Raw genomic sequence first — 26,605 nt, forward strand, 5'->3', positions numbered from 1 at the left:
CTCATGCTAACCGTGGCCTAGTCTGATCCATTGATGTCTCTCATACATCTCTGTATTATGAGATGTGCTGGTTCCCACAGGCACTAGATCTTGTGGCTTTGTCTCCTTTCTCTACCCTCCCCCACCTCTTGGGTCAGTTTGTACAATATCAGAACCCAGATAAATGCAGAAATGTGGCAGGAGGCAGGGAGGCAAAGAAAGAATGAAATGAGAAAATCTAAAACATTTCATCTAGAGCTCACCTGTATTGCATAATTTGTGAATAAGGAATCCTCAATTAAAGGCCCAGGATCAGGATTCAATCTGGGCTGTTGAGAAGATGAAGCTATGCTAAGGAGTCTGGATTGTATCCTATAAACAGTGGGAAGCCAGTGGAGCTGTTTCAGCAGGAGACAAACATGATCGGGTGGTTGGTGGTTGTTCACTGTTGGGATCTGTGGATGAAGTGGAAGATGGATCAGAGGGAGAGTTTCGGACGAAGGGACATTAGTCAGGAGGCTCTTACAATAGTTCAGGCCAGAGAATGTTGGCAAACTGAGCTAAGACAGTGGAACTTGGAATGGAAGGGTACAGAATCGGCAGATATTGGTGGAGAAGAGGTAGAAGGGAGAAGGATGAGATGTGGCCTGCTTGGACCACTGACATTCCATACTGGCACAGGCCGAAGAACGAAGGCACAATTTCCACCACAGAGCCTTCCCTCTGCCTCCTTTCTTCCCCTGCTCTGTGGTCCCCAAGACTCACCTGCAACCTCAGACCTTTGTGTTCTTTGACCACTGAGTAAGTACTAAGGCAAGAGTCTGTGCAGGTAACTCGGGCTAGACTCACAGTCAGCCTTCACCCCCCTCATTCATGGGGCCCACTGCCTCCCCTTAGCAACGGCCCAGTCTCTTTCTCCCTCCCAGTCCTCCACTCCCTTTCTTCCATGCTAAAAACATGGAGTTTGTTTGGTTCTGGTCCCTAGGAACCAGCATGGGAATTTGTGGTGACCCTGGGATCCCAGCCCACGGCATCCGTTTGGGCGATAGCTTTGCTCCGGGAAGTCTCATGCGCTTCAGCTGTGAAGCTGGCCACGCGCTCCGGGGGTCGTCGGAGCGAACCTGTCAAGCCAATGGCTCGTGGAGCGGCACGCAGCCTGAGTGTGGAGGTAATGTATGTGACCATTCTGCTTTTCCCCTTTGCCTACCCCCAGGCTCCTCCCCTGCTTTGCTACTCCCAAACAGCTGCCCTCACACTCACAGATAAAATCCATGGCCCCGTTTAACCCTTGGCCTGGTGGGTAGTGGTCACCAACAGATAGGTCACGTTTATCCTCATTAGTAATCTAAAGGCAAACCTATTCCCCACCCTCACCTAAGAAGGGAAGAAACCCAAAAAGACTAAGCTTAGCCCACTTATTCATTTATTTCCTACCTAGTTTCAACAACAATGTGCCAAATACTGTAGTACGTGCTGGGGACACCATGGTGACGGAGACAGGCACACCTTGTCCCCTTGGAGCTTACAGGTTACGGGAAGAGACTGTGTGAAACAAACATCCAAAGTGTTAGAAGAAATACAAATCCAATTTTTTAAACCCTTTAAAAGTAATATAAGCCCTTAATGATGTTTCCTGAGGTCATCCCTGTGGGGGAAATTATATTTCTCCACACACTCCAAAATTTATGAAAAACTCTTTTTTAATACCTCTCTCCCCAGAGTCCGAATTTGTAGCTGCTCCCCGAATCTCTCTGTCTCTGTCTCTGAAATGCAGCCTGCACAGCACTCTCCTAGTTAAGAAGCAGCTTAACAGCTGGGAGTAAGATGGAGTGAGATGCCGGGCGAGGAAAGAGATGATACGAAATCATCATCTAACAAGGGAGGCGTGGGGGTGGAATGGGGAAATATATAATTGCCAGGCAGCCCCGAGGGCTCACTAGGTATGCAGCCATTAATTTAAGTGAGAGTAGTCAGCACTGGCCTGGGTTTTTGTTGAACCACATTTTGCTACATTGCTGCAGACGCGGAGTGGGTGAAGCATTAGAGGTGGAGTTTGGCGTTTTATCAGGCGACTAAGACGATGGCAGAAAGCGGCAAGGGAGATGAGGGGATATGCAGAGCAGTGATTATGATGGATCCTGGCGTCTAAGCTGGATAAGGAGGGAGCAGGTTTATGAGTGGAGTAGGAGGCAGTGAAAAGTGGTAGGATCAATGGGTTAGAGCTCTCAAGAGGAGCAAAGGAATTCAGATGAGAGAAGGAATGCCAGAGGGAGGGAGCTGAAGAGATAAGAGGCCGGAGTTAGAGAGTGGGCTGTTTGAAATTAAGATTGTGCAGCAGTCCTACAGAGCAAGGGGAGGTGTTCTGGCCCATGATCAGGGGACACCTGCCCAGGAAAGGATACAAATGGAGTCGGCCCCTCCCCTTACTGCCTTTCTAGGGGTGCTATTTGCAAAACCGGTTTCTACAGAATTTTGTAGCTTCAGCAAGAAAGGTTTGTAGTAGTGGGAGAGTGTTTTGGCAAGGGGAGAATTTAACATATTCTCAAACATCCTCTGTGACCCAGGTCCCCTTTCATGCCACCCAGATCCCAAGATGGAGTCAGTCACCATGTAAGGAGTGTTCAGGGGAAAGTGGGTGGCTAAGAGTTTGGATCTGGAAATGAGTGTTTGTTGAATGAGTGTGTGTGTGTGTGTGTACGTGTACACAGCTCTTTGTGACTTCCCTTGACAAGCTCCCACTTATCCTTCAAGGCCCTACTCAAAAGCTTACCTCCAGCTCCAATAAGCTGCTTCCATCTTCGTGCTTTTTTTCCTTCAAGTATAATACTTATTACATCATATTTTAATTTATCTCTTTATAGGTAGGCTCTTAAGTTAGACTGAGCTCCTCAAGGGCAGGGCATGTGACCTGGTCATCGTTGCATTCCTGGCACCTAGGCAGCACAAATACTTGTTGAATGGATGGATGCTAGGGCCCGTCTGTTGTGCTGATTATATGGGAACCATTTTGTGGATTTGCCTTTGGGACCATGTAAATGTTGTACATAGTTACAAAATCAAATTAAATCAAAGATTAGAAACAAGCAATCTCTAAATAGCAAAACCAAAATGGAAACCCATGGACCTAACTCTGTATCAAGTTGGTGATTTAATAACTCAGAGAATTATTTCAACTGACTTGAAAAGAGGAAATTTAACTGTGGCCTCTACACCCCAAGGCAAGAGAGCTGCGGTGGAATCTTAGACCGTTTTCAGCAATCATATTGTTAGTAGTAATAGAGGCATTACTATTCTGAAACTGTTACATATGAAACACTATATATAGAGATAGGTAGATGAAACATACTAAAATTATTTATTATTATTAAGAACCAAAATTTTCAGCATAAAAGAGATATAAAAATAAAGAAGTTAGGGAAAATTATCTTAAACTTGGATTGGTAATGTCAGTATAAGCTCATAGTGTATTTTCTATTTAAAAAGTTATTTTCCCAGCTCTGGCCAGTCTAGAAGTCTAGAATAATGACCAACTCAGTAGCAATGGGTACCCTTAATGCCCAGATTGTGGTCTCTAAATTCACTCTCCAGTAAAAAGAACCAGAGCTCTTTGGAGAAACGGCTAATTCAGGGACTGGAGCAGAAAACATACAAGATGAACAAGGCACATGCTGCCACCCCAGCAAGGGATCGACCAGAGACAAGTGGGGTCACGTCAAAGGAACTCAGGAGCCAACCCGAAGAGGCTCCCACCAGCCAAAGACGGGATCATTTGAGCGTCAATAGAATAACAGTAGCAGTAGATGGCAACATGGTAAATAAATTTAAATCCGTGAATTCAGATGCTTGTTGCTCACTCTTAGAATTTGCTAGGAAACCAACTCGTTATTCTGATAAGCAAATATTTGATGATGGGCAAATTCTGTATTAACGAACTCTGGCTAATGCAGAAAGAATTATAGAATTATAGTATCACCATTTTCTATTCCCTGATGAAGTAATGAATATAGTCAACAATCAACAATTGCTACTAAAATCATTAAATGGAAAACTAATGGGAAGTTCATAATGCCTGAGCCTGAACCCACTGATCAGCCTCAACACCATGCATGAGGAAACAACCAGACATTCTGTGCCTCCTGATGCAGTGTGCTAGGAAAGACACCACCTGTGAAGTACTTTTGCCGAAAAGTAGGACTTGCCTGTCAGAACCACAGGGGACAGAGGAACATGTTGAACAATACCTCATTGGTGCAGTTAGCAAAATCCTAGAAGTGGGAAATTCTACCGGCTCAATGCCCTGGTTTCTGTAGCAGATAAACTATAGAAGGGAAAACAGTAACTCAATTGGAAGAGTCTTAGCGACATGCCAACCGAAAGTCATATGTGGACCTTATTTGGATGCTGCTTCAAACAAATCAACTGTAAAAAAAGAAATTGAGACAACTGAAGGAAATTAAGCAGTGATTGGATATTTGGTAATGGTAAGGAACTGTTTAAAATTTTAGGTGTGATAATAAAACGTATAGTCTTAATTTTTTAGAAATTAGAAAAATTATACAGGTCTCTCCTTCCCTTCTGAGGGTGAGAGGATCAGACATAGAAGTGCCATGGGAGGCATTTCAAGCCACAGGGTCCTTTTGTAGCACGTGGTCCACTCTGGGCAGTTCTCAGTCCCCCAGGTGACGCCCGCCCTTGCTCAACTGAATAATGTGCTCTTTTGGCTTCCTAGTGATCTCTTGTGGGAACCCCGGGACTCCGAGCAATGCACGAGTCATGTTCAGTGACGGCCTGGTTTTCTCCAGCTCCATCGTCTACGAGTGCCGGGAAGGCTACTACGCCACAGGCCTGCTCAGCCGACACTGCTCGGTCAACGGCACCTGGACAGGCAGTGACCCAGAGTGTATAGGTGAGAGCCCAGCCCTCTTGGCTCCACGGCAAATGGTGGCCAAGGTGATCGGGCTCCTCCATGCCAAATCAGAGGGCTGGGAGACTGAGAAGATGGAAGATTGGGAAGGCTGGCTAGAATAGTGGGACTTGCCCCTGAGTGAGAATCATACAGATAGCCTCCATTTATTGAGCATGTACTGTGTACCAGCCACAGAGGCAAATGCTTTATTTAATATGCATTATGTCAGTTGATTCTCACCACAACCCTGTGAAGTAGCTGCTATTAGACCCATTTTACATGAGACGACTGAGGCTCAGAGAGGTCAAGAATGTATATTTGCTATTTCTCAGACTCTAGCCAGTTCTTTGGGCTTTCTTATCTCTTTGAGGGAAAACCCCCAGTGCTCAGCCTGACTTTCTTTCCACTTTAAAGCTGCCACCATCTGCCATTTTTGTTAGTTCCTTCTCTCTCTTGGACCCCTCCCCGCCCTGGCAGGCCCCTGAGCATGATGTGGCCTCACCACTCCCCTCTCTCACTCCTCTCAAGGACAGCCCCCAGACTCTTTTCCTTGGAAAGCAAGTCACTATGGGGCCTAAATGGAGGGAAATGATAAGATGAGGGACTCTGACGACATTCTCTCTTTCAAAAGTCCTAATCTGTGCTTTCAGTCTCCATCTAAAACCCCATGTCAGTTCACTTTGGTTCTGAGGCCAGAACTCACCGAACACCACCCTCATTTGATACCGTAACATAGGTATGACCATTGCATATGTCATAAGACTCTGCTTCTAGGCCACTGGGCCTACAGAGGCCTCCTAGTCAGAGCAGCAGGTGGTAAGATACGCCCATCAGCAGACGAATTGTCTTATGTGGCCCTTTAACCATCTTAGGCCCTTACGTGGAAACCTCCCTCTCCCTGGGCCCCATCCTCACTTAAGGACTGAGCCCTCTGGCTACTTCCTCATAGAGTGGTGGGCTTTGAATAAGAAGGATGGTCTGCATAGCCCAAGTTGCAGGCTGCATGAGGATGGTGTGAGCAAGGACAGTGGGGGAGTGGGAGGGCCCTTGCAGGGACACTTGGCGGAACAGACTTTAGAGTGAGCAGTGCCCAGCTAGGAGCCTGTGAGGAGACAGGACATCTCTGTCTGAGCGTTTTCCTTCCTGGACGTGTGCGGGGAGTGATGGGGATGGTATTGGAATGCTGGGGAGGAAGGGGGTCAGACTGGGGGTGAACGATGCTGTATCTCCCTTTGCCTAGTCATAAACTGTGGTGACCCTGGGATTCCAGCCAACGGCCTCCGACTGGGCAATGACTTCAGGTACAACAAAACCGTGACGTACCAGTGCGTCCCTGGCTACATGATGGAGTCACATAGGGTGTCTGTGCTGAGCTGCACCAAGGACCGGACGTGGAATGGTACCAAGCCAATCTGCAAAGGTGCGTCTGAGGGCTGCAGATATGGACGGAGGGCCAAAGAAGATACAAAAGTGAGACAAGGACCTTGAACATCTAGAAGGGAGGGAGGTAACAAGGCAGAGACCTAACATCTTATCAAGGGTTATGGGATGTGAGGACTGGTCCTTGAACATCTGCAAGGAGGGAGTCAGAAGGTACCAGGGTAAGGCCTGGGCCTTGAACAGCAAGGAGAGGGCTGTGCAAAGAGAGGAGTGGGTTGTCACACTTGAAAGGGGACATTGTAAGGTGCGAAAAGACCAGGGCTCCCAAAGCAACAGGGGCCACTTCTGATTCTTCCTGCTTAGCCAGACTCCCAGCAGGTGCAAAGGAGCCAGTGACATTGGTGCTGGTCACTGGGGCCTGGTTTCCCCAGGACAGCACCAGAACTCAGCCTGCTTTGGTCTCCCCCCAGCTATCATGTGCAAGCCACCTCAGCTCATCCCCAATGGGAAAGTGGTGGGGTCTGACTTCATGTGGGGCTCAAGCGTGACGTATGCTTGCCTGGAAGGGTACCAGCTGTCCCTGCCTGCGGTGCTCACCTGTGAGGGAAACGGATCCTGGACCGGAGAGCTGCCTCAGTGTTTCCGTAAGTTGGTGCATCCTATCTTCTGGCTTCTTCCTCTTCCCTTCTCAGGGGTCTGCTGCTCAAATGCCCGGAACAGGTAGTCCCCTCCCCAAAATCACGGAGAAGCCTTGTCAAAGACACTATTAAAGAAGGAAGGAAATTTAAAGGAAAACATGAGACTATCTTAACTGAGCCCTGGCTGTGGACACTGTGTGGAGTCACAGTGGTAGGAAATTAAGTCAGGGATAAGGGAGGTGTTTCTTAACCTGAAAGGTCATTAACTGGATGGGAGAGTGCCCGAAGATCTGGGAGACCCAGTGCAGGAAACATGCCCATCTTCATGGAAAATAGCCTGCACAGAAAAGACTCCTGGGGCATCTGTGATTTTCTGGTGAGAGGGTTTATTTCTTATGCACCAGGCCCAGTTGTGTCCCGAAGAGCCCCATGTCCATTCCAGGACTTATTTCTCACCGAGGCCCCAGAGAAGCACGTTCCAGATTGCTTATTCTTGTCATATCCCGTGAATGGGTTCTGGAAGGTTTTCTCGGTGCCCATACTTTGGACAAACAGTGGGACCTGTTTTTTCTTTCTCCTTGGCATTTGTCTAATGCTGCTGAAAAGTATCAGCATACTCATGCCACTGTTTGCGTACCTCTGAAAATTTGCTTTAATTTGGGAAATTTCAGCTGAGACAAGGGCCAGGAGCTGAAAAGGGGACACAGGAAAGGCAGCCTTTGGTGCATGGCTAACCCCTCAGACTGTTGCATACCTCCAGGGGAGTATTAGGAATGTAGCGTGTCTTGGGGTGGAGTCTGGACTCAGAAACCTCACTTTTCTTCTTGAGACATAGCTGAATTGCTTTTTAACAATGAGTTATGGTCATCATAAAAAAAAAAAAAGTATGTACCGTATTTGCAAATACAAAGAACGTAATGATGATCTGAACTCTCACCTCCCAGAGGCCACCACAGTTAAGCTTTTGGCGGTGCTTCCACCTTGGTCACTCTGCAATTTTGCGTATACAGCCATATGTGCACAATTTCCTATGAGCAGTATTGAACGTGCTGTACATGTGAGTTCATAACTTGTATTCGTTGATAGGCCATCACCTCTTTTCTCTGTCAGTACATACTAATCTGCACATCATTCTCTTTCCTGGCTTTCAAGAGTTTCCTTGTTGTAGATACCACAACTTGTTTCATCTTCCCCTATTGGTGATGAATTTAGGTTTCTCCAATTTAATGATGTTAGAAGTAGTTCTGCCACAAATAGCCCTGAAAATAGCATTTCTTTACACTCGTGATCAAGTCCTAAGAGTGAGAATGCTGGGCCAATGGGCATGCACACTATACCTCCTGACACGTGTTGCCAAATTGCCTTCTGGAAAAAGTGTCCCAGTTTACTCTCCCACCAGCAGTTAATGAGAACATTTCTTGACTCACACCCTCACTAACAATGGATTTTGCCAATATTTTTTAATATTTACTAACCCGAGGAGTTTACAAAGGTATCTCATTATTTGAATTGGCATCCCATTGCTTATTAGCAAGACTGAGCTGCTTTTTCTTCGTCATCCATTTCTATTTCTTATTCTTGGAGCCACCTCTTCCTGGATATGGTGACTTCTGATCAACTCAGCCTTTGACTGGCTTCTGATTGGTCAAGTCCAGACTCCCTAGCTTCCAGGGCAAAGGCTTCCATTTAATTTTGCATGTGATTACAAACTCGTGAGTCTATGTACACACACACGTACACACACACACACTCACATCATACCGTAAAGAATGTTCTTCATGCTTGAAGTAATGTCTTGGGGAACTTTGCCTTGGGTAGTCAATTTTTAATGACACTCTCATGACCTGAATGAAATGAGCCCGCTCCGTACACTGTCCACCGCAGTGTAAATGCACACCCCTTGGAAAGACATTTGGCGGGACACATCAAGATCTTTGAGCCTGAGTGAACACACTCAAGCCTTTAAAAATAATAAGTCTACTAGAGAACTCCCCTAAGAAAATAATACAAGTGAAAGAAAAGCCCTATTTAACTTTATAATAGTAGAAAATGCCTAATATAAGGATTATGATAAACTGTGATTATGGTGTAACCTCTCATTGAAAAATTATGTAGCCAGTAATTTGTAATGATGTCATAACCACGGGAAATGTTTACAGGATAGTAAATGAACAAAGCGAGGTTAACAACACTTGGACATTGGGTTCACAGCCATGCACAAGTTCACAGAAAACCAAACAAAGACTAGAAGGGAACGAGTGTGAAAATGGAAAACAAAGCTTTGGGTAGTGGGATTGTAGTTTATGTTTTTTCGATGTTCTAAACTTCCTGTAATGTTACTCCATTACTTGGATGATTATTAATGAGCATTTTGAATGTGAAAGGAGAGGAAACACACACGGCAGCCCCGAGGCAGTTGTAGTCATTTATCCAGGGCTGCCTCAGTTTCCACAGTTGAAGTGGAAGCAGGAAGAAAGTAGAATAGAGAACAAAGGCTGGGTTGGGGGGGTTTGGGGGGGTTGGGGGTGGGCAGACTAAGCTCTAGGAAGCAACTTGGACCTGCCTTGCTCCCTTCATCTTCCCAGCTGTGTTCTGTGGAGATCCCGGTGTCCCACCCCGCGGGAGGAGAGAGGACCGAGGCTTCTCCTACAGGTCGTCTGTCTCCTTCTCCTGCCAGCCCCCTCTGGTGCTAGTGGGATCTCCACGGAGGTTTTGCCAGTCGGATGGGACATGGAGTGGCACCCAGCCCAGCTGCATAGGTAAGAGGTGACCTGGGGCAGAGCATCCCAGCTGGTGGGTATCCCTCTTTGGGGCCTGAGATGATGACTCTCCTTCTCTGTCCTCAGTGGTCTCATCTGCAAAAGGGAACAAATCCTCCTCCGAGCTTCTTAGAGCAGGATGTGAAGAGCCAGAGTTAATGTGCTACCGGGAAGCATATAGTCAGCCGGGCGTAGGACGCAGGTGGAGATATGAGAAGTCAGGGGAGGCAGAACATGGCTCCGTCTTCCTTCCTATGTCTCTTTCTCAGAGTGAGTGGAGGTAATGAAAGCTTCAGTGACCATGTGGTCTCTTTTGTTTTGCAATCCAGACCCAACGCTGACCATGTGTGCAGACCCCGGCATGCCGCAGTTTGGGATACAGAACAATTCCCAGGGCTACCAGGTAATGAGGTCTACCAAGGTCGGGTCTTTCTGCCTCCTGTCCTTCCTGTCACCATCAGCCTCAGAGGACGTGGGGGCCTTCCAAGGTCTTGTCCTTGGAAGCTGGAGAAAGGAATCACTGTGCCTCTTTGAACCATGCTGCATGGGAGCACTCTTCAAAAAAAGGAAGGCATTTCCATCCATCTGAGAAGCTGATGTGGAAGAACAGATCCACATGGAGCTCCACAAACGCTTCCCAGCAACCACATGCAGTTGGCACAGGGTGTTTGTAGAAATGCAGAAATGAGTGAGACAGACGGACTTTCTGTCCTCAAGGTACCCATGCCCTACCCACAGACACAGGGCTCAGACAAGGTGGCGGGAGTGAGCAAGTGCCACATGGGAGGCAGCCCCTGCCCAGTGGGCCCATCCCAATAGCATACAGGCTCCATGGACTCATCTCAGAGTGAGCTTCGGGAGAAGGAGGGCATTTGCACAGCCTGAGATGGGACACTCTGAACAGAGAACAGGAAGCAGGGAAGGATGGGTGTGTTCAAGGCAGGACGATTAACTGGAGCCCAGGGTGTGCCCAGGGGAAAAGGCCGGCTGGTCTAGCCCAGGAATGCAACTTACTCACTCGGTCTGTATTCAACAAATATTTACTGCCGTGAACTATTCTAGGTGCTAGGAGTACACTGGGGACAAGACAGGCCAAGTGCCCACTCTAAGGGAGCTCCCTGGCTGGTGACAATGAGCAAATAAGATGACTTCTGAGAGCGATGAGCACCACACATGGCGTAACGTAAAATGATGTGACTGAGTGGGTTGCTGTTTTAGAAAGTATAGTGAGGGAAGAGTCCTCCTAAACTTGACCTGTGGCCTCCATGATGAGAAGGGCCAGCCCTGGGCAGAGCTGGGTGAGCATTCCTGGCAAAGGGAGGGGCCCGTGAAAAGGGACACTCAGGCAGGGACATGCTTGGTAGGTTGAAGGACTAGAGAGCAGGTCAGCCAGCGAGTCCAGCGTAATGAGAGAGGAGAAGGAGATAAAGCCAAAGAGGGAGGCTAGGTTTGAAAACAGCTTGGCGCTGTCTTGTAAAGTTAAATATTCTCACGTCCTCTGACCCAAAGGTTCTAAGCCTAGGAACCAACCCCAGAGACACTTGCACACGTTACCGAGACGTGAGAAATGGTACAGTCACGCAGTGGTTTAGTATACAGCCTCAAAATGAATGAAACACAGCTCTACACAACGCGGATGAATCTTAGAAACATAATATTGAATGACAAAGGTGGTGTGATAGTATTTCTATAAAGATTAAAACCAAGAAAAACTTATATTGTTTAGAGACATATGTATGCATATGTGATAGAATTATTTTTTAACAAAGCGAGGAAATTAACACAAAATCCAAGACAGGGGTTATCACTGAGGGGGAGCCAAGGGATGGGGTGGGGAAGGAGCACACATAGTTACGACGGCGTTGATAATGTTCTAGCTCTTTAGTAATGGGCTCAAGTTAAGGTGTGCACTTTATGATGATGATTCATGTCTCTCTATATTCCATATGTTCTTTTATATGCATCAAATATCACATCATAGCTTTTGAAAAGAGAAAGACATCAGCCAGGTCAGTTAGGACCTTGAGGCCATGATAGGCATTTTGGGTTTTATTCTGAATGTCATGGGACACCATTTGAAGGTGACTCAATCTCATCCACCCTTTGAACTATCGCTCAGGACGCTGAGGAAGGGATGAATAATAGAGGGTTAACAATGGAGACACTTAGACAAGTGGGACACCATTGCAGTGGCTCAGGAGAAAGGTGAGGGTGGATCTGGGCAAGGGTAGTGACAGCAGACACGGAGAGAAGTGAACGGGTCAGGACGTATTCTGTAGGTAGAACCAAGAGGACTTGTTGATGGATTGGACTGAGGGTTAAAGGAAAGGGAGGAATCAAACATGACTTAAGGTTTTTGATTTGCACGGCTGAGTGGCATTTGCACAAAGGTGCCATTTGCTGAATGAGAGGATGAAATGCAAGACAAACACCTTGGGCTTGGAGCAAGGGAGTGGAAATGAAGAGTTTCACTTTGTGTTTGAGTCTGAATAGAGACCCATGAGTGTTTTGAGCTGGGAAATAGTGTAACCTGAGTTGCAATTTAGGAGGCTGATCTGGCAGCCTTATGCCCCATGGATTGACTGGAGAAGGAGAGATGGAGCTGGGGGCTGCAGGGGTGTCGAGTCAGACAGTGAGGGGCTAGTCAAGGGTGAGAGTGAGGAAAACAAGTGAGCACAGGGAGAGAGGGAGGGAGGCAGCTCTGCTCAACAGGTATTTACAAAACCCAGCGCCAGGTTCGATAGGGGACATGTCTGTAAGGAAGACAAGTCCCCCATCCTAAAGGAGTTTACAGTTTCATAGAAGAAAGAGATATACACAGTAATAATTTTATTTCGTACATTTCTTCCCATTTTATTAAATGCTTTCCAATCCACCATCGCATTCAGGTGTCGCAAGATTCCAGGGTAGTTGTGGCGGGGCTGATCGTCCCCACTCTGTATATAGGAAGACTAAGGTGTAGAGAGGTCCTGCAACCTTCATTCAGTGAGTAAATGCAGAAACCCGAACTCAGATCAGGGTCTGCTGATTCGGAGTCAGGCATTCTGTCCACCCCAGCAGAGTGTGATATGTCCAATAAGAGCATTGATCTGGCTCACGGGGCTGTGTGGGGCTTCGTGGAAGAGGCATAATATAAGCTGTCTCGAAGAATAAATACAATTAAGCCAGGCAGTGAAGGAGAAGAAGGGTGTTGCTGATGGAGGCAAAGGTGCGGGTGGAAGTTGGGTCATGGGAAAGTAGTCAAGTGACGGGTATGAAGCAGCGCTTCGTGGAAAGTGACCTTGAGACCTTCCATCCTCACCACAGGTTGGAAGCACAGTGCTCTTCCGTTGTCAAAAAGGTTACCTGCTTCAGGGCTCCACCACCAGGACCTGCCTCCCCAACCTGACCTGGAGCGGAACTCCGCCCGACTGTGTCCGTGAGTGCAGACTTACCCACATCCCAAGACAACTCCTCTTGGCAACGCATTGCCTCTCCCAGCTGAGCATCCAGGGCGTGCTTGAATGCACTGAGTGACGGGGAGCTCACAATTTCTCACTGGGACCAGTATTGGTCTCTTGGTAGTCCTTATCCCTTGGGGCCTCACAGAAGACATTTTCTGATATTTGAAGGCAATTCTTATGCCTTAGCAAAGAAAAAAGAAACAATTTTCCAGTGGCACCAAAAACTAACAGCTACAAGGCCAGTTCTCGGAATAGAAGGATTCAGGTTTTTGACCATAATTACTCCTCTTCCCTCATGAAAAATGCTTGAGTTGGGGCTTGAGTTCCCCCAGGGTTGAATAAGCCAATATCTACACGATCTCCATCTTGGCCGTTCACATAGACGTCAAGATCGGGGTATGAGGGGGACTGGGGAGGGAACGCCGGACATGAAAGGGGCCCATGAGGGAAAGGAAGGGGCTGTCCCATCTAGGAAAGGGGAAATAGTTGGAAGCCTTCCTGAAGACCCTAATCTCCCCCGGTCCAAGATGTCTTTTCTCTCATCCAGCCCACCACTGCAAGCAGCCAGAGACGCCAACCCACGCCGACGTCGGGGCCCTGGACCTGCCCTCCATGGGCTACACGCTCATCTATTCCTGCCAGGAGGGCTTCTCCCTCAAGGGCGGCTCCGAGCACCGCACCTGCAAAGCTGACGGCAGCTGGACAGGCAAGCCCCCCGTCTGCCTGGGTGAGTGTGCCACGAGGTGAGCTCGCCAGGGTGGGAGGCCACAGGCGACGTCTGGAGCCGAGGAGGGCAAGAGAGAAGCAAGAAATACGGTTTCCAGGAGCGGGATCCTGCTCCTGATCTTCTGAGGTGTCGAGTCTCCAGGAGATGGAACCAGAGCAGCCGGAAGAGGCACATAGGGAGGCCATCTCGACTTTTATTTTGCTACCTTCTGCCTGAGCTTAGACACTGTCCCAGGATTGTGCTTAATCATCAGACAGAGAAAGCTCTCTGTTCCACCAAACTGGAATAATGCATTACACGTATTATAACCCTGATAAAACAGCACCCACCCGCGGGTCCCTCGGGGTTACCAAGATGTGCCAGACCTCCCTCGCCTTCTCAATGCGTTCCTTCTCTGTTTATTGAGTAATATCACTGGCACGCCTGTGCTGGGTCTGGGGGATTGGGAGATGGAAGGTACACAAACCCTGCCCTAAGGGAGCTCACATTCAGCTGCAGAAGACACACACATTGTCAGAGATAACAGAACCTTCAGGAACATAGAGATGTGCTGAATGCTGAGAGAACAAGGAGGAAGGGCACTAATTCAGCCTAAGAGGGGGAGAGGAGAAGTCAGGGAAGGCTTCCTGGAGAAGGCGATCTGAGTCCCATCTTAAGTGAAGAGTCCAGCAAGGATAAAGTATCATTTTGGTGCTGGAATGGTGTTAAACTCTCCCTTACAGGTGCTGCTCTCACACATGCCAGGCGTCGTTCTAAGTACTTTGTGCGCTAATTCATTGATCCTCACAGTCACCCTATGAGGCAGGTCTGTTCATCTCCCCAGCTAATATTTGAGGAGGAAACCAAGGCACAGAGAGTTTAAGTAACATGCCCAAGGTTACCAGCTCATAAAGGGAACGAGCTGAGATTCGAACCCTGAAGCTCTAAGTCCTGAATCCATGCTCTTAGGTACTGTGCTGTCCTGCCCTCCGAGAGAGCCGGCCTCAGGTTCAGAGCCTTTGTCAGAGCTGGAATTATAGCGTTGTCGTATTTCATTGTGTGAACGGTTGTAAATTTCTTTTATTTATGAAAAGTAATATTTCTTTTCCACCTTTGGTGGTGATATAAGGCTTCTTTTTTAGAGTACATTTACTTAAGTTTTTATTGTAGTAAACTATATATAATATAAAATTCACCATTTTAACCATTTTAAGTGTACAATTCAATGGCATCAAGTCCATGACGCAACTGTCACCATATCCACTTCCAGAACTTTTTCATCGTCCCAAACAGAAATTCTGTACTTATTAAACAATGACTTCCCATTTCCGTTTCCCTCTGCCCCTAATAACCTCTGTTATACTTTGGGTTTTTGTTAAATTTTTTTTATTGCGGTAACATTGGCTTATAACTATATAAATTTCAGGAGTACATCATTGTATTTCAATTTCTGTGTAGATTACAATACTTTCTGTATCTATGAATTTGCCTGTTCTAGGTACCTCATCTTAGTGGAATCATATAATATTTGTCCTTTTGTGTCTGGATTATTTCACTTAGCATAATGTTTTCAAGGTTTATCCATGTTTTAGCAAGCATCAGAATTTCATTCTTTTTTATACCTGAATAACATTCCATTGATGGATATACCACATTTTGTTTATCCGTTTATCCATTAATGAACATTTGGGTTGTTTCCACTTTTTGGCTATTATGAATAATGCTGTTATGAAGATAAATGTGCATATTTTTGCACGGATATATGTTTTCAATTCTCTTGGGTATACATCTAGGGGTAGAATGCTAACTCTGTTGAACATTTCAAGGAACTGTCAAACTGTTTTGCAAAGTGCCAGCACCACCTTACATTCCCACCAGCCACGCACCAGGGTTCCAACTTCTCCACATCCTTGCCAATACTTGTTATTGACCATCTTTTGAGCATAGCCGTCCTAAGTGGGTGTAAAGTAGTATCTCATTGTGGTTTTGATTTACGCTTCTCAGATGGCTTATGATGTTGAGCATCTTTTTGTGTGTTTATTGGCCATTTGTATATCTTCTTTAGAGAAATGTCTCTTCAAAGCCTTTGCCTATTTTTTAATTGGGCTATTCGTATTTTTATCGTTCAGTTGTAAGAATTTTTTTTATCCTTTTGATTTCTATTTTTCCCAGCTTTATTGAGATATAATTGACAAATAAAATCGTAATATATTTAAAGTATACAACATGAAAATTTGATATATGTATACGTTATGAAAGAATTCTTACCGTCAAGTTAACACATCCATCACTTCACATAGTCGTGCTTCTCTTAACGATGGGGATACGTTCCAAGAAATGCAATGTTATGATTTTGTCCTTGTGCAAACATCGTAGAGTGTACTTCACCAACCTGGATGGTGTAGCCTACTACACACCTAGGCTGTGTAGTACTAATCTTATGGAACCACCATTGTATATGGGGTCCATCATTGATCGAAATGTCGTTATGTGGCGCATGACTGTATTTACCTTTTCTTTTTTTGGTGAGAACACACAAGTTCTACGCTCTTAGCAAATTTCAATTATACAATGCAGTATATGCAATATTATTTACTATACATATATATCTTATAACTGAAAGTTTTTATCCTTTCACCAGCCTCTCCCTGTTTCCCCCTCCTCCAGCCCCTGGCAATGACCATTCTACTCTTTGGTTCTATGAATTTGACTTTTTTCTTTTTAGATTCCACATACAAGTGGTACCATGCAATATTTGTCTTTCTCTGTCTGGCTTATTTCACTTAGCATAATGTCCTCCATGTTCATCCATTTTGTCGCAAACTGCACGATTTCCTTCTTTTTTAAGGCTCAGCAATATTCCATTGTGTATATATACACCACATTTTCTTTATCCATTCATCCATCAGCAGACACTTAGGTTGTTTCCATACCTTGGCTATTGTGAATAACGCTGCAACAAACATGGGAGTGCAGGTATCTCTTTGGGACAGTGATTTCATTTCCTTTGCATAGATACCCAGAAGTGGGATTGCTGGATCATATGATAGTTCTATTTTTAATTTCTTGAGGAACCTCCATACTGTTTTCCATAGTGGCTATACCAATTTACATTCCCTCCAGCAGTGTACAAGGGCCCCCTTTTCTCCACATCCTCACTAGCATTTGTTATCTTTTGTTTTTTTGATGATAACCATCCTAATAGGTATGAAATGATGTGTCATTGTTGTTTTGATTTACATTTTCCTGACGATTAGTGATATTGAGTACCTGTTAGCCATTTGTATGTCTTCTTTCAAAAAATACCTACTCAAGTTCTTTGCCCATTTTTTAATTGGGTTATTTGTTTTTTTGCCATTGAGTTCTTTATATATTTTGGTTATTAACCCCTTATCGGATATGTGGTTTTCAAAGATTTTCTCCCATACCACAGGTTGCCTTTTAATTTTGTTGATGGTTTCCTTTGCTGTACAGAAGCTTTTTAATTTGATGTGGTCCCTCTTGTTTATTTTTGCTTTTGTTGCCTTTGCTTTTGGTGTCAAGTCCAAAACATCATTTCCCAGAACAATGTCAAGAAGCTTATTCCCCATGTTTTCTTCCAGGAGTTTTATGGTTTCAGGTCTTACCTTCAAGGGTAATACATTTTGATTTGATTTTTCTGTGTAGTGTAAGATAGGAATCTGGTTTCATTCTTTTGCCTGTGAATTTCCAGTTTTTCCCTGACTGTATATTCTTGGCCCCTTGGTCAAAAATTAATTGATCACCATATGCATGAGTTTATTTCTGGGTTCCCTATTCTGTTCCATTGGTCTATTTGTTTTTATGCCAATACCATACTGTTTTGATTACTGTGGCTTTGTAATATAGTTTGAAATCAGGAAGTGTGATGCCTCCAGCTTTGTTCTTTCTCAAGATTGCTTTGGCTATTCACAGTCTTTTGGGGTTCCATACAAATTTTAGGATTTGTTTATTTTAATTGTATGAAAAATGCCATTGGAATTTTGATAGGGATTGCATTGAATCTATAGATTGCTTTGGGCAGTATGGACATTTTAACAATATCAATTCTTCCAATCCATGAACATGGAGTATCTTTCCATTTATTTGTGCCTTCTTCAGTTTCTTTCATCAATGTTTTATAGTTTCAGTGTACATATCTTCCACCTCTTTGGTTATATTTTCTTAAGTATTTTATTCTTTTGATGCTATTGTAAATGGGATTATTTTCTTAATTTCTCTTTCTGATAGTTCATTGTTAGTGCATAGAAATGTGACCAATTTTTGTATATTGATTTTGTATCTTGCAACTTTACAGAATTTATTAGTTCTAACAGTTTTTCATGGAGTTGTTAGGGTCTTCCATATATAATGTTATGTCATCTGAAAACAGAGACAATTTTGCTTCTTCCTTTCTGATTTGGATGCCTTTTATTTCTTTCTCTTGCTTAATCACTCTGGCTAGGACTGCCAATACTATGTTGAATAAAAGTGGTGAGAGTGGGCATCTTTCTTGTCCTGTTCCTAAGCTTAGAGTAAGCTTTTCACTATTTAATATGATATTAGCTTTGGGTATGTCATACACGGCCTTTGTTATGTTGAGGTACATTCCTTCTATACCCACTTTGTTCAGAGTTTTTATCATGAAAGGATGTTGAATTTTGTCAAATGCTTTTTCTGCATCTATTGAGATGATCCTATGATTTTTATCCTTCATTTTGCTAATGCAGTTAATGCAGTTTGAGATTTTTCTTGTTTCTTAGTACAGGCGTTTCTCACAATAAACTTCCCTTAGAACTGCTTTTGCTGCATCCCATAAGTTTTGGTATTTTGTGTTTCCATTTTGATTTTTCTCAAGGTATTTTTTGATTTCTTCTTTGACGCTTGGTTGCTCAGGAGAATGTTGTTTACCTCCACGTTTGGTAAATTTTCCAGTTTTCTTCTTGTAATGGATTTCTGGTTTCATACCATTGTGGTCAGAAAAGATGCTTGATATTATTTCAGTCTTCTTAAATTTATAAGACTTGTCTTGTACCCTGACATATAGTCTACCCTGGAGAATGTTCCAGGTGTGCTTGTGAAGAATGTGTATTCTGCTGCTGTTGGATGGTGTTATATGTCTGTTAGGTCCAACTGTTCCAATATGTAGTTTAAGTCCATTGTTTCTTTACTGTTTTCTGTCTGGATGATCTATCACTTGTTGAAAGTGAGGTATTGAAGTCCCCTGCTATCATTGTATTACTGTCTATTTCTCCCTTCAAATTTGTTCATATTTGCTCTATATATCTAGGTGTTCTGGTATTGGGTGCATATATATTGACAATTACTATATCCTCTTTATGAATTGATCCCTTTATCATTATGCAATGACCTTTGTCTCTTATTACAGTTTTTCCCTTAAAGTCTATTTTGTCTGATATAACTACAGCCATCCCTGCCTTCTTTTGTTTTCCCTTTGCATGGAATATCTTTTTCCATCACTTCACTTTCAGTCTATGTCCTTAAAACTGAAGTGAGTCTCTTGTAGGCAGTATATTGTTGGGTCTGGGTTTTTTATCCATTCAGCCACTCTCTGTCTTTTGATTGGAGAATTTAGTCCATTTACATTTAAAGTAATCATTGATAGGTATGGACTGACCATTGCCATTTTGTTAATTTTTTCTGGTTGCTTTATAGTTCTTTTGTTCCTTTCTTCTTCTCTTGGTCTCTTCCTTTTGAATTCGATGATTTTCTGTAATGGTACATTTTGATTTCTTTCTCTTTATCTTTTGTGTATCTACTATAGGTTTTTGCTTTGTGTTTGACATGAGGCTTACATAAAATATCTTATAGTTATAACAGTCTTTTTTAAGCTGATAGCAACTTACCTTTGAATGCATACAAAAGCTCTACATTTTTTTTTTTAAGATTTTATTTTTTCCTTTTTCTCTCCAAAGCCCCTCTGGTACATAGTTGTATATTCTTCATTGTGGGTCCTTCTAGTTGTGGTATGTGGGACGCTGCCTCAGCGTGGTTTGATGAGCAGTGCCATGTCCACGCCCAGGATTCGAACCAACGAAACACTGGGCCGCCTGCAGTGGAGCGCGCGAACTTAACCACTCGGCCACGGGGCTAGCCCCAAAAGCTCTACATTTTTAAACTCCTCCCCACATTTTTTTTTGATGTCACAATTTACATCTTTTTATATTATGTATCCATTAACAAATTATTCTGGCTACAGTTGTGTTAATACTTTTGTCTTTTAATCTTTATACTGGAGTTATAAGTGGTTTACCCACCACATTACAATATTAGACTATTCTGAATTTAACCACGGGTTTATCTTTACCGGTGAGTTTTATGCTTTCTTATGTTTTTATGTGAGATCCTTTCTTATGCTTGAACCCCTGCTGTTGAACCCCTCTATTGAATTTTCCAGTTCAATTATTATATTCTTCAGCTCTGTGATTTCTATTTGGTACTTTTTTTATATTTTCCATCTCTTTGTTGAAATTCTCACTTTGTGGTTTGCTCTCCTGACTTCAGTGAGCATCTTTATGACCATTATCTTGAACTCTCTGTTGGGTAGAACTCACTTATCTCCTTTACATTAAGATCAGTTTCTGGAGATCTATCTTGTACTTGGATTTGGAACATTCTCCCTTGTTTCTTCATTTTTCTTCATTTCTCTGTTTTTCTTTCTGCTCATTAGATAAAACATACACCTCTCCCAATCTTGACAGACTGGTCTTGTGTAGGAGATGAACTCATCAATCAGCCCAGCTCAAGCTCCTGGTTGCCTCTCAAACCTTTATGATTGTCCACCCACTGTCTTTGTTCTTAGTGGATCCCAGTAGCTGAGGGTCTGCTAAGGCCCATCAGTGTCCAAAAGGGGAAGATGACAGTCAGGACCTAGATGCAGGCTGATTAGAAGCTGGACCCCTCAGGCAGCAATTGGAAAAGTATACAGTCAATTGGAGAAATTGGAAGATAGGCATTTTTGCCTGCTCCCTCTGTGCTGAGCCTGAGTGTATAGCCATAGGGGTTATTACTGCACCCCTTTAAAAACTGCTTCTTTCTTTTCTATAGTCCTAGAGGACTCATGAGTGCAAGCCCCATTGGCCTTGATTTGGATGCCCATCCCTCAGGTGGCAGCCTTAAAAGTCAGGGTGCTAGATGTGTGATACAAACCTTTCACTCTTCAGGGAGAAGCTGGGAGTTGGGGGTGCCTGCCTGATTGTTTGACACTGTGCCAGGGGTGGGATTTATGGCAAGAGTGTGTCTCAGCTTTTCCTACTCATTTTGATACGGATATTTTTCAGTCACCCAATGTGTGGGAGTCACTCAGCTAATTTCTGGATTTCCTTCAGAGGGAATTTACCCATGTGTAGCTGTATAGTCAGTGCATCTATGGGAGGAGGGCAATTCAGGGGCCTCCAACGTTGCCATCTTGGTCCAGAGTCTCTTCAAGAGTCCTTTATGTATCTAGAATAGAAGGCCCTTATCAGGTACATGATTTGAAAATATTTTCTCCCATTTTGTGGGTTGTCTTTCACTTTTTTTTTAATTTACAATACTTTCTCCTTTATTTCATTCATCATCTAAAATGAAGTTAGACTGTCACATTTTAAGCTCTACTTCAGTCCTGTGTTAAATTTTCTCTTTTTTTTTTCAGCTGTGGTTTTTTACAGCCTTACTGAGATACAATTGATATACAAAAGTGCACATATTTAATGTATACAATTTGATGAGTTGGATCTCTTAACTTTCTTGTTGGTGTTCTTTTAAGCACGATGTTTTTTTATTTTGATGAACTCCAATTTATCTATATTTTCTTTGCTTGTTTGTGCTTTTACTGTCATACCTGAGAAACCATTGCCTAATCTAAGGTTGCAAAGATTTATGTCTATGTTTTGTTCTAAGAGTTTTATAGTTTTAGCTGTTACATTTAGGTCTTTGATTCATTTTGAGGGTTTTTTATGGTGTTAGTTTGGGGTCCAAATTCATGCTTTTGCATGTGGATATCCAGTTGTCCCAGCACCACTTGTTGAAAAGATTACTCTTTCCTCATTGAATTGTCTTTGCACCTTGTCAAAGATCATTTGACCAGAAATGTGTGAGCTTGTGTCTGGATCCTCAATTTTATCCTTTAATCTACATAACTGCTCCTCTGCCATCACCATGCACCCCTGATTACTACAGCTTTGTAGTTCATTTTGAAGTTGGGAAGTGCAAGTCCTCCTTTCTGTTCTTCTCTTTCAAGATTGTTTTGGCTATTCTGAGCTTCTTTTATTTCTACATGAATTTTAGGATTGGATTGTCCATTTCTGCAAAACAAACCGCTGGAATTTTGATAGGGGTTGTGTTGAATCTGTAGACCAATTTGGGAACTATTGCCAACTGAACAATAATTAAGCCTTCCAATCATGAACATGGGATGTCTTCCATTTATTTAGGTCTTTAATTTCTTTCAACAATGGTTTGTAGTTTTCAATATACAAGTCTTGTACTTCCTTGCTTATATGTATTCTGAAATATTTTATTATTTTTGCTGCTATTATGTACCAGTATTTAAATATACAAAATGCTTTAGATGCAGTTGAGTCTCATCTCAGCCCCTTACTGTATGATCTTGGGCAAGCCCCTTCACCTCTTAGCCTCTTAACAAGCTGTCTTCTATAAAATGGAGACAGTAATCTCTACCTCACAGTTTTGAGAGCAGGAGTAAATGAAATTACATGAATGCAGTGCCTAGCATAGTGCCTGCACATAAAATGCTTTCTCCCTCCTTGTTCCCTCCATCTTATAAAACCTAGGACAGTAAAGGAGGCATTTTGCTCGGAAGCGTACCTTCATTGAGTCACTGTGGAAAATTTCCCCACAGCCTTCTGTGGACCTAAACATAAGCTGATCTTCAGAGTTGGGAGGGTGTGCTGAAACTCTGTGGCCTCCCAAAGGAGACAGTAGGGAAAATCTGCCCTTGCTTGGTGACAAGGCATATATTTTTGTCGTTTCTCTGCAAAAGAAGAAAAGACATTGGTATTTATTGACTGTGACCTTCATGTTCATAACCTCATTTATGCGGCATAGACCTGTGAGGCATGTTTCAGTATTTTCCCATGTTTCAGATGAGGAGACGAAGACTCTGAATGCTGACGTGACTAGTCGAGGTCACACAGTCATCAAATCAACTACTGGGACCTGAACCTCATCTGTCTGGCTCAGGCCCAAAGCTTTGGCCTTTGCCTTTCCCTCTGAGGGCTTCTCAGTCTTAACATCATCCCTCCAAGGGAGGGAAGGACTCCACTGAAAGTACCAGGGCTCAGGGAGTTCACTTCTGATTGGTGGAACATCCTCCTTCATGCCAGGCATCTGGGAGGAAAGCAGAGTCCAGGACATGGCTTTTCAACCCAGGGTCCTCAATAGGGGCATCAGCAGATCTGTGCAGTAGGATGAGAAAATAGACGTCTTTATTTTCCTCTGCTTCTTACTGAAATTTAGCATTTCCTTTACTTTAGGTTATAGACAAAAACCCATAGTAGTGTTTAGCAATATCTGTGACCTTGTCACCAGTAGAAACTGCAGAGATTTTCATATTACAACTATTACCAATATCATGAAATATTATTAATGCTCCTGACTACTTTAAGATTATGGTAGTTACTGGGCCCGCTGCTAGATCCTGTTATTTAATGCAGCAATAAAGAATCATATATACAACTATATCCTAATTCTTTCTTTACTATTTCAATGACTGTAATTGATAAAATGGATTTCCTTTTAACTCTTTATGTTTTTTCATTACAAGAAAGGTCCTAGTATCACCAGACCATCAAAGGAGTCTACCTCCTGGTCTAAGAGAATAAATCCAAAGCAAGATCTCAAAGAACCCGTTGACTGGAGAGGTGGCTCTTATTTTTTTCAGTAGAGTGTAGACCAGAGGCTGAGCCTGTTTTCTTCCATTCTCTTTCCCCAGCAGAGGTCCGGCCCAGTGGGAGACCAATCAATACCGCCCGAGAACCACCGCTCACCCAAGCCTCAGGTATGTGTGGTCCAGATCTTTGACTCAAGACGTTGGTGCTGCTTCCTTCACCTGGTCACCCAGAAACATGCACAGGAGCTTCTAAGTGCTCAATGGAAGGGCAGGAAAACTGGCTATAGAGCAGAACAGATTTCTCTACCAACTCCCAACCCTGGGCAGACGTCAGGAGGAAGTGAGCCTGAAGGAAGCACAAAGCTCGTCCAGAAGAGAGAGCCAAGGCCTTCCAGAAAAACGTCCAGAGCTTTGAGGTCTGGAGCCATTGATTACTCCTCCTGGCACAGAACCAGCCAGTGTGGTCATAAAAACACATAGACCTGGGTCCTATCCAGGGAGCTTCCTGGAAATGGTTACATTTTTAAGACAAGTATTCATTCTCTCAAAGTGTGATGTCCAGAAATGAACACAGAGCTACAGGTGTGCCTGAGCAATGCAAAATCATTATAGACTATCATATCCTTTTTTGAACCCTATGCTTTTATTTACCACATTGGTGCATATGTTATACGGGAAAGAAGGCTTGATTTGGCATCATAAACTCAGTTCAAGTTCCATTTTGGTCACTGAGCAGCTGTGTCCCTGGGCAAATGAGATTCACTTCTTGAGCTTCTGTTTACCTTTCTGTATAACAGGGATCATGATGCTTGCCTGAGAGGATTATTACAAGGATAAATAGCCATTACAGTAGCTATCACTCATTAGGTGCTTCTATGTGCCCAACATCGCGTGACATACAATTTGCAACCTTAGACCACTTCACCCCTACAGTAACTCTGATGAGGTAGGCAGGATGGCCCCGTCTACAGAACCACAGGTGCGGCGTATACAGGTGAGGAAGTCGATGCTTTTTCACATGATCAAAGACAACTGCTAAGTGACAGCCAGGATTAGAATCCACATCTAGCTGACTTCATTAGCCCATGTTCCTACCCACCACACTATACTCTCATGTTGGTTTTCTCTCTCTTCTTTTTCTCTTTCTCCATCTTTTCAACCTCTTCCTTCCTTTTTTTCTCTTCTCTTCTTTCTCCTTCTCTCTTCCTTCTAGTTCCCTCTCTCTTTCCCACTCTCGTTTGTTTTCTCCTTTTTCCTTACCCATCTCCTCTCTCTCTTTCCCTCCACCCATCCACTCTGAGATAAAGGAGGACCAAAAGAGGGCCAGAGCACTCCACCAGCTACCCCGTGTTACGCGTTGGGAGAGACAATCTCAGTGAGTGAGCTGGGAGCAGTCATCAGGTGGCCTCAATTCTACCAGCCACATGAGAGTCCCTCTCACATTTCTTTCTCAATTCCTCTAGTTCCTGGGGATGTTTTTGCTAAGAATTCCCTATGGAAAGGGGCCTATGAGTACCAGGGGAAGAAACAGCCAGCCATGCTCAGAGTGACTGGCTTCCAGGTTGTCAACAGCAAGGTCAATGCCACCATGATTGACCACAGTGGCGTGGAGCTGCACTTGGCTGGTAAGGAGCAGGCCATCTCCAGGAAAGCCTGGGGGGTGGGAGGAGGGGCAGGTGCCCTTTGCAAGGATGAGGCTACTGTCCTTGCATTGTACTGTCATGCGAGGCTGAGACTTTTCTGGTGGGCAGGGGGAAGTGTAAGCATCTATTCATTTTTGTTTACATAATCAAAGCACCACAGACTAAAGGGAAATAGACAACAAATATTAACAAATTGAGCATCCAAAGAACCCTTACACAAAAATAGAAAAGAGACCAATATCCCTATAACTGAACCAACAATAGGAGCCAAGAACTCCCAGAAGCCAAAGTACAGACAGTCAATAAACAAGAGAAAGGGGCTGGCCCTGTGGCTGAGTGGTTAAGTTTGCACACTCCACCTTAGTGGCCTGGGGTTCGCCAGTTTGGATCCTGGGTGCGGACGTACACACCGCTCATCAAGCCATGTTGTGGCAGTGTCCCACATAGAAGAACTAGAATAACCTGCAACTAGTATACACAATTGTGTACTGAGGCTTTGGGGAGAAAAAAAAGAGGAAGATTGGCAACAGATGTTAGCTCAGGGCCAATCTTCCTCACCAAAAAGCATACTTAAAAAAAAGAGAGAGAGAGAAATTAGTTTTCAGGAGTTATCAAAAGAAAAGTAAAAACAAAACGTCATTTTCCACTTATTCCACTGAGATTTCTTTTTTTTTTTTTTTTTTTGAGGAAGATTAGCTCTAAGCTAACATCTGCCATCTATCCTCCTCTTTTTAGCTGAGGAAGACTGGCCCTGAGCTAACATCCATGCCCATCTTCCTCTACTTTATACGTGGGACGCCTACCACAGTGTGGCTTGATGAGCAGTGCCATGTCCACACCTGGGATCCAAACTGGCAAAGCCCAGGCTGCCGAACCAGAACGTGCGAACTTAACCACTGCAGCACCCGGCCGGCCCCAAGAGATTTTTTTTAAAATGATAAATTTCAGTTCTGGTCAAGGTCCAGTGATGCAGTGCTGGTCAAAGCGTAAAATAATACAGTTGTAGAAAAAATCTGGCAATTTGTATCAAGATCCTTGAAATGATTTAACCCATTAATTACATTTATAAGAATTTTCATCATAAGAAATAGTTATGGACGGAGTCAGACATTTATGAATAAAGAATGTTCACATTACAGGACTATTTTGTGTTACATAAAAACTGGAAATAGAAAATTGTCTGAAAATAAAGAAATGGATATATTAATTATAGTATATCTGCTGGATAAAATATTAGGCAAATTTTGGAGGAAATACATCTACTATAATGCATTTAAAATACGGCTTCAGTTTCTGAAGGA

The 26,605-nt window shown here is 43.7% G+C and overlaps 1 protein-coding gene across 4 annotated transcripts in view; it reads left to right on the forward strand.

Moving 5' to 3' along the window:
• CSMD2 (CUB and Sushi multiple domains 2) overlaps positions 1-26,605 on the forward strand; it is a 592,849-nt gene that overhangs the window by 555,727 nt on the left and 10,517 nt on the right. For 2 of the 4 annotated variants that reach the window (XM_070594988.1, XM_070595001.1), the window contains 10 exons: positions 965-1,147; positions 4,709-4,885; positions 6,126-6,305; positions 6,736-6,909; positions 9,489-9,662; positions 9,992-10,065; positions 12,969-13,080; positions 13,653-13,832; positions 23,764-23,829; positions 25,125-25,286. In XM_070594988.1, the coding sequence (XP_070451089.1) occupies positions 965-1,147; positions 4,709-4,885; positions 6,126-6,305; positions 6,736-6,909; positions 9,489-9,662; positions 9,992-10,065; positions 12,969-13,080; positions 13,653-13,832; positions 23,764-23,829; positions 25,125-25,286 (1,482 nt within the window). The remainder of the gene's footprint in view (positions 1-964; positions 1,148-4,708; positions 4,886-6,125; positions 6,306-6,735; positions 6,910-9,488; positions 9,663-9,991; positions 10,066-12,968; positions 13,081-13,652; positions 13,833-23,763; positions 23,830-25,124; positions 25,287-26,605) is intronic. The other 2 variants (XM_070594992.1, XM_070595012.1) reach the window with 1 other exon arrangement.

The sequence above is a fragment of the Equus przewalskii genome, chromosome 2 (genome assembly GCF_037783145.1).
Source record: "Equus przewalskii isolate Varuska chromosome 2, EquPr2, whole genome shotgun sequence".
In the NCBI taxonomy this organism is placed as follows: domain Eukaryota; kingdom Metazoa; phylum Chordata; class Mammalia; order Perissodactyla; family Equidae; genus Equus; species Equus przewalskii.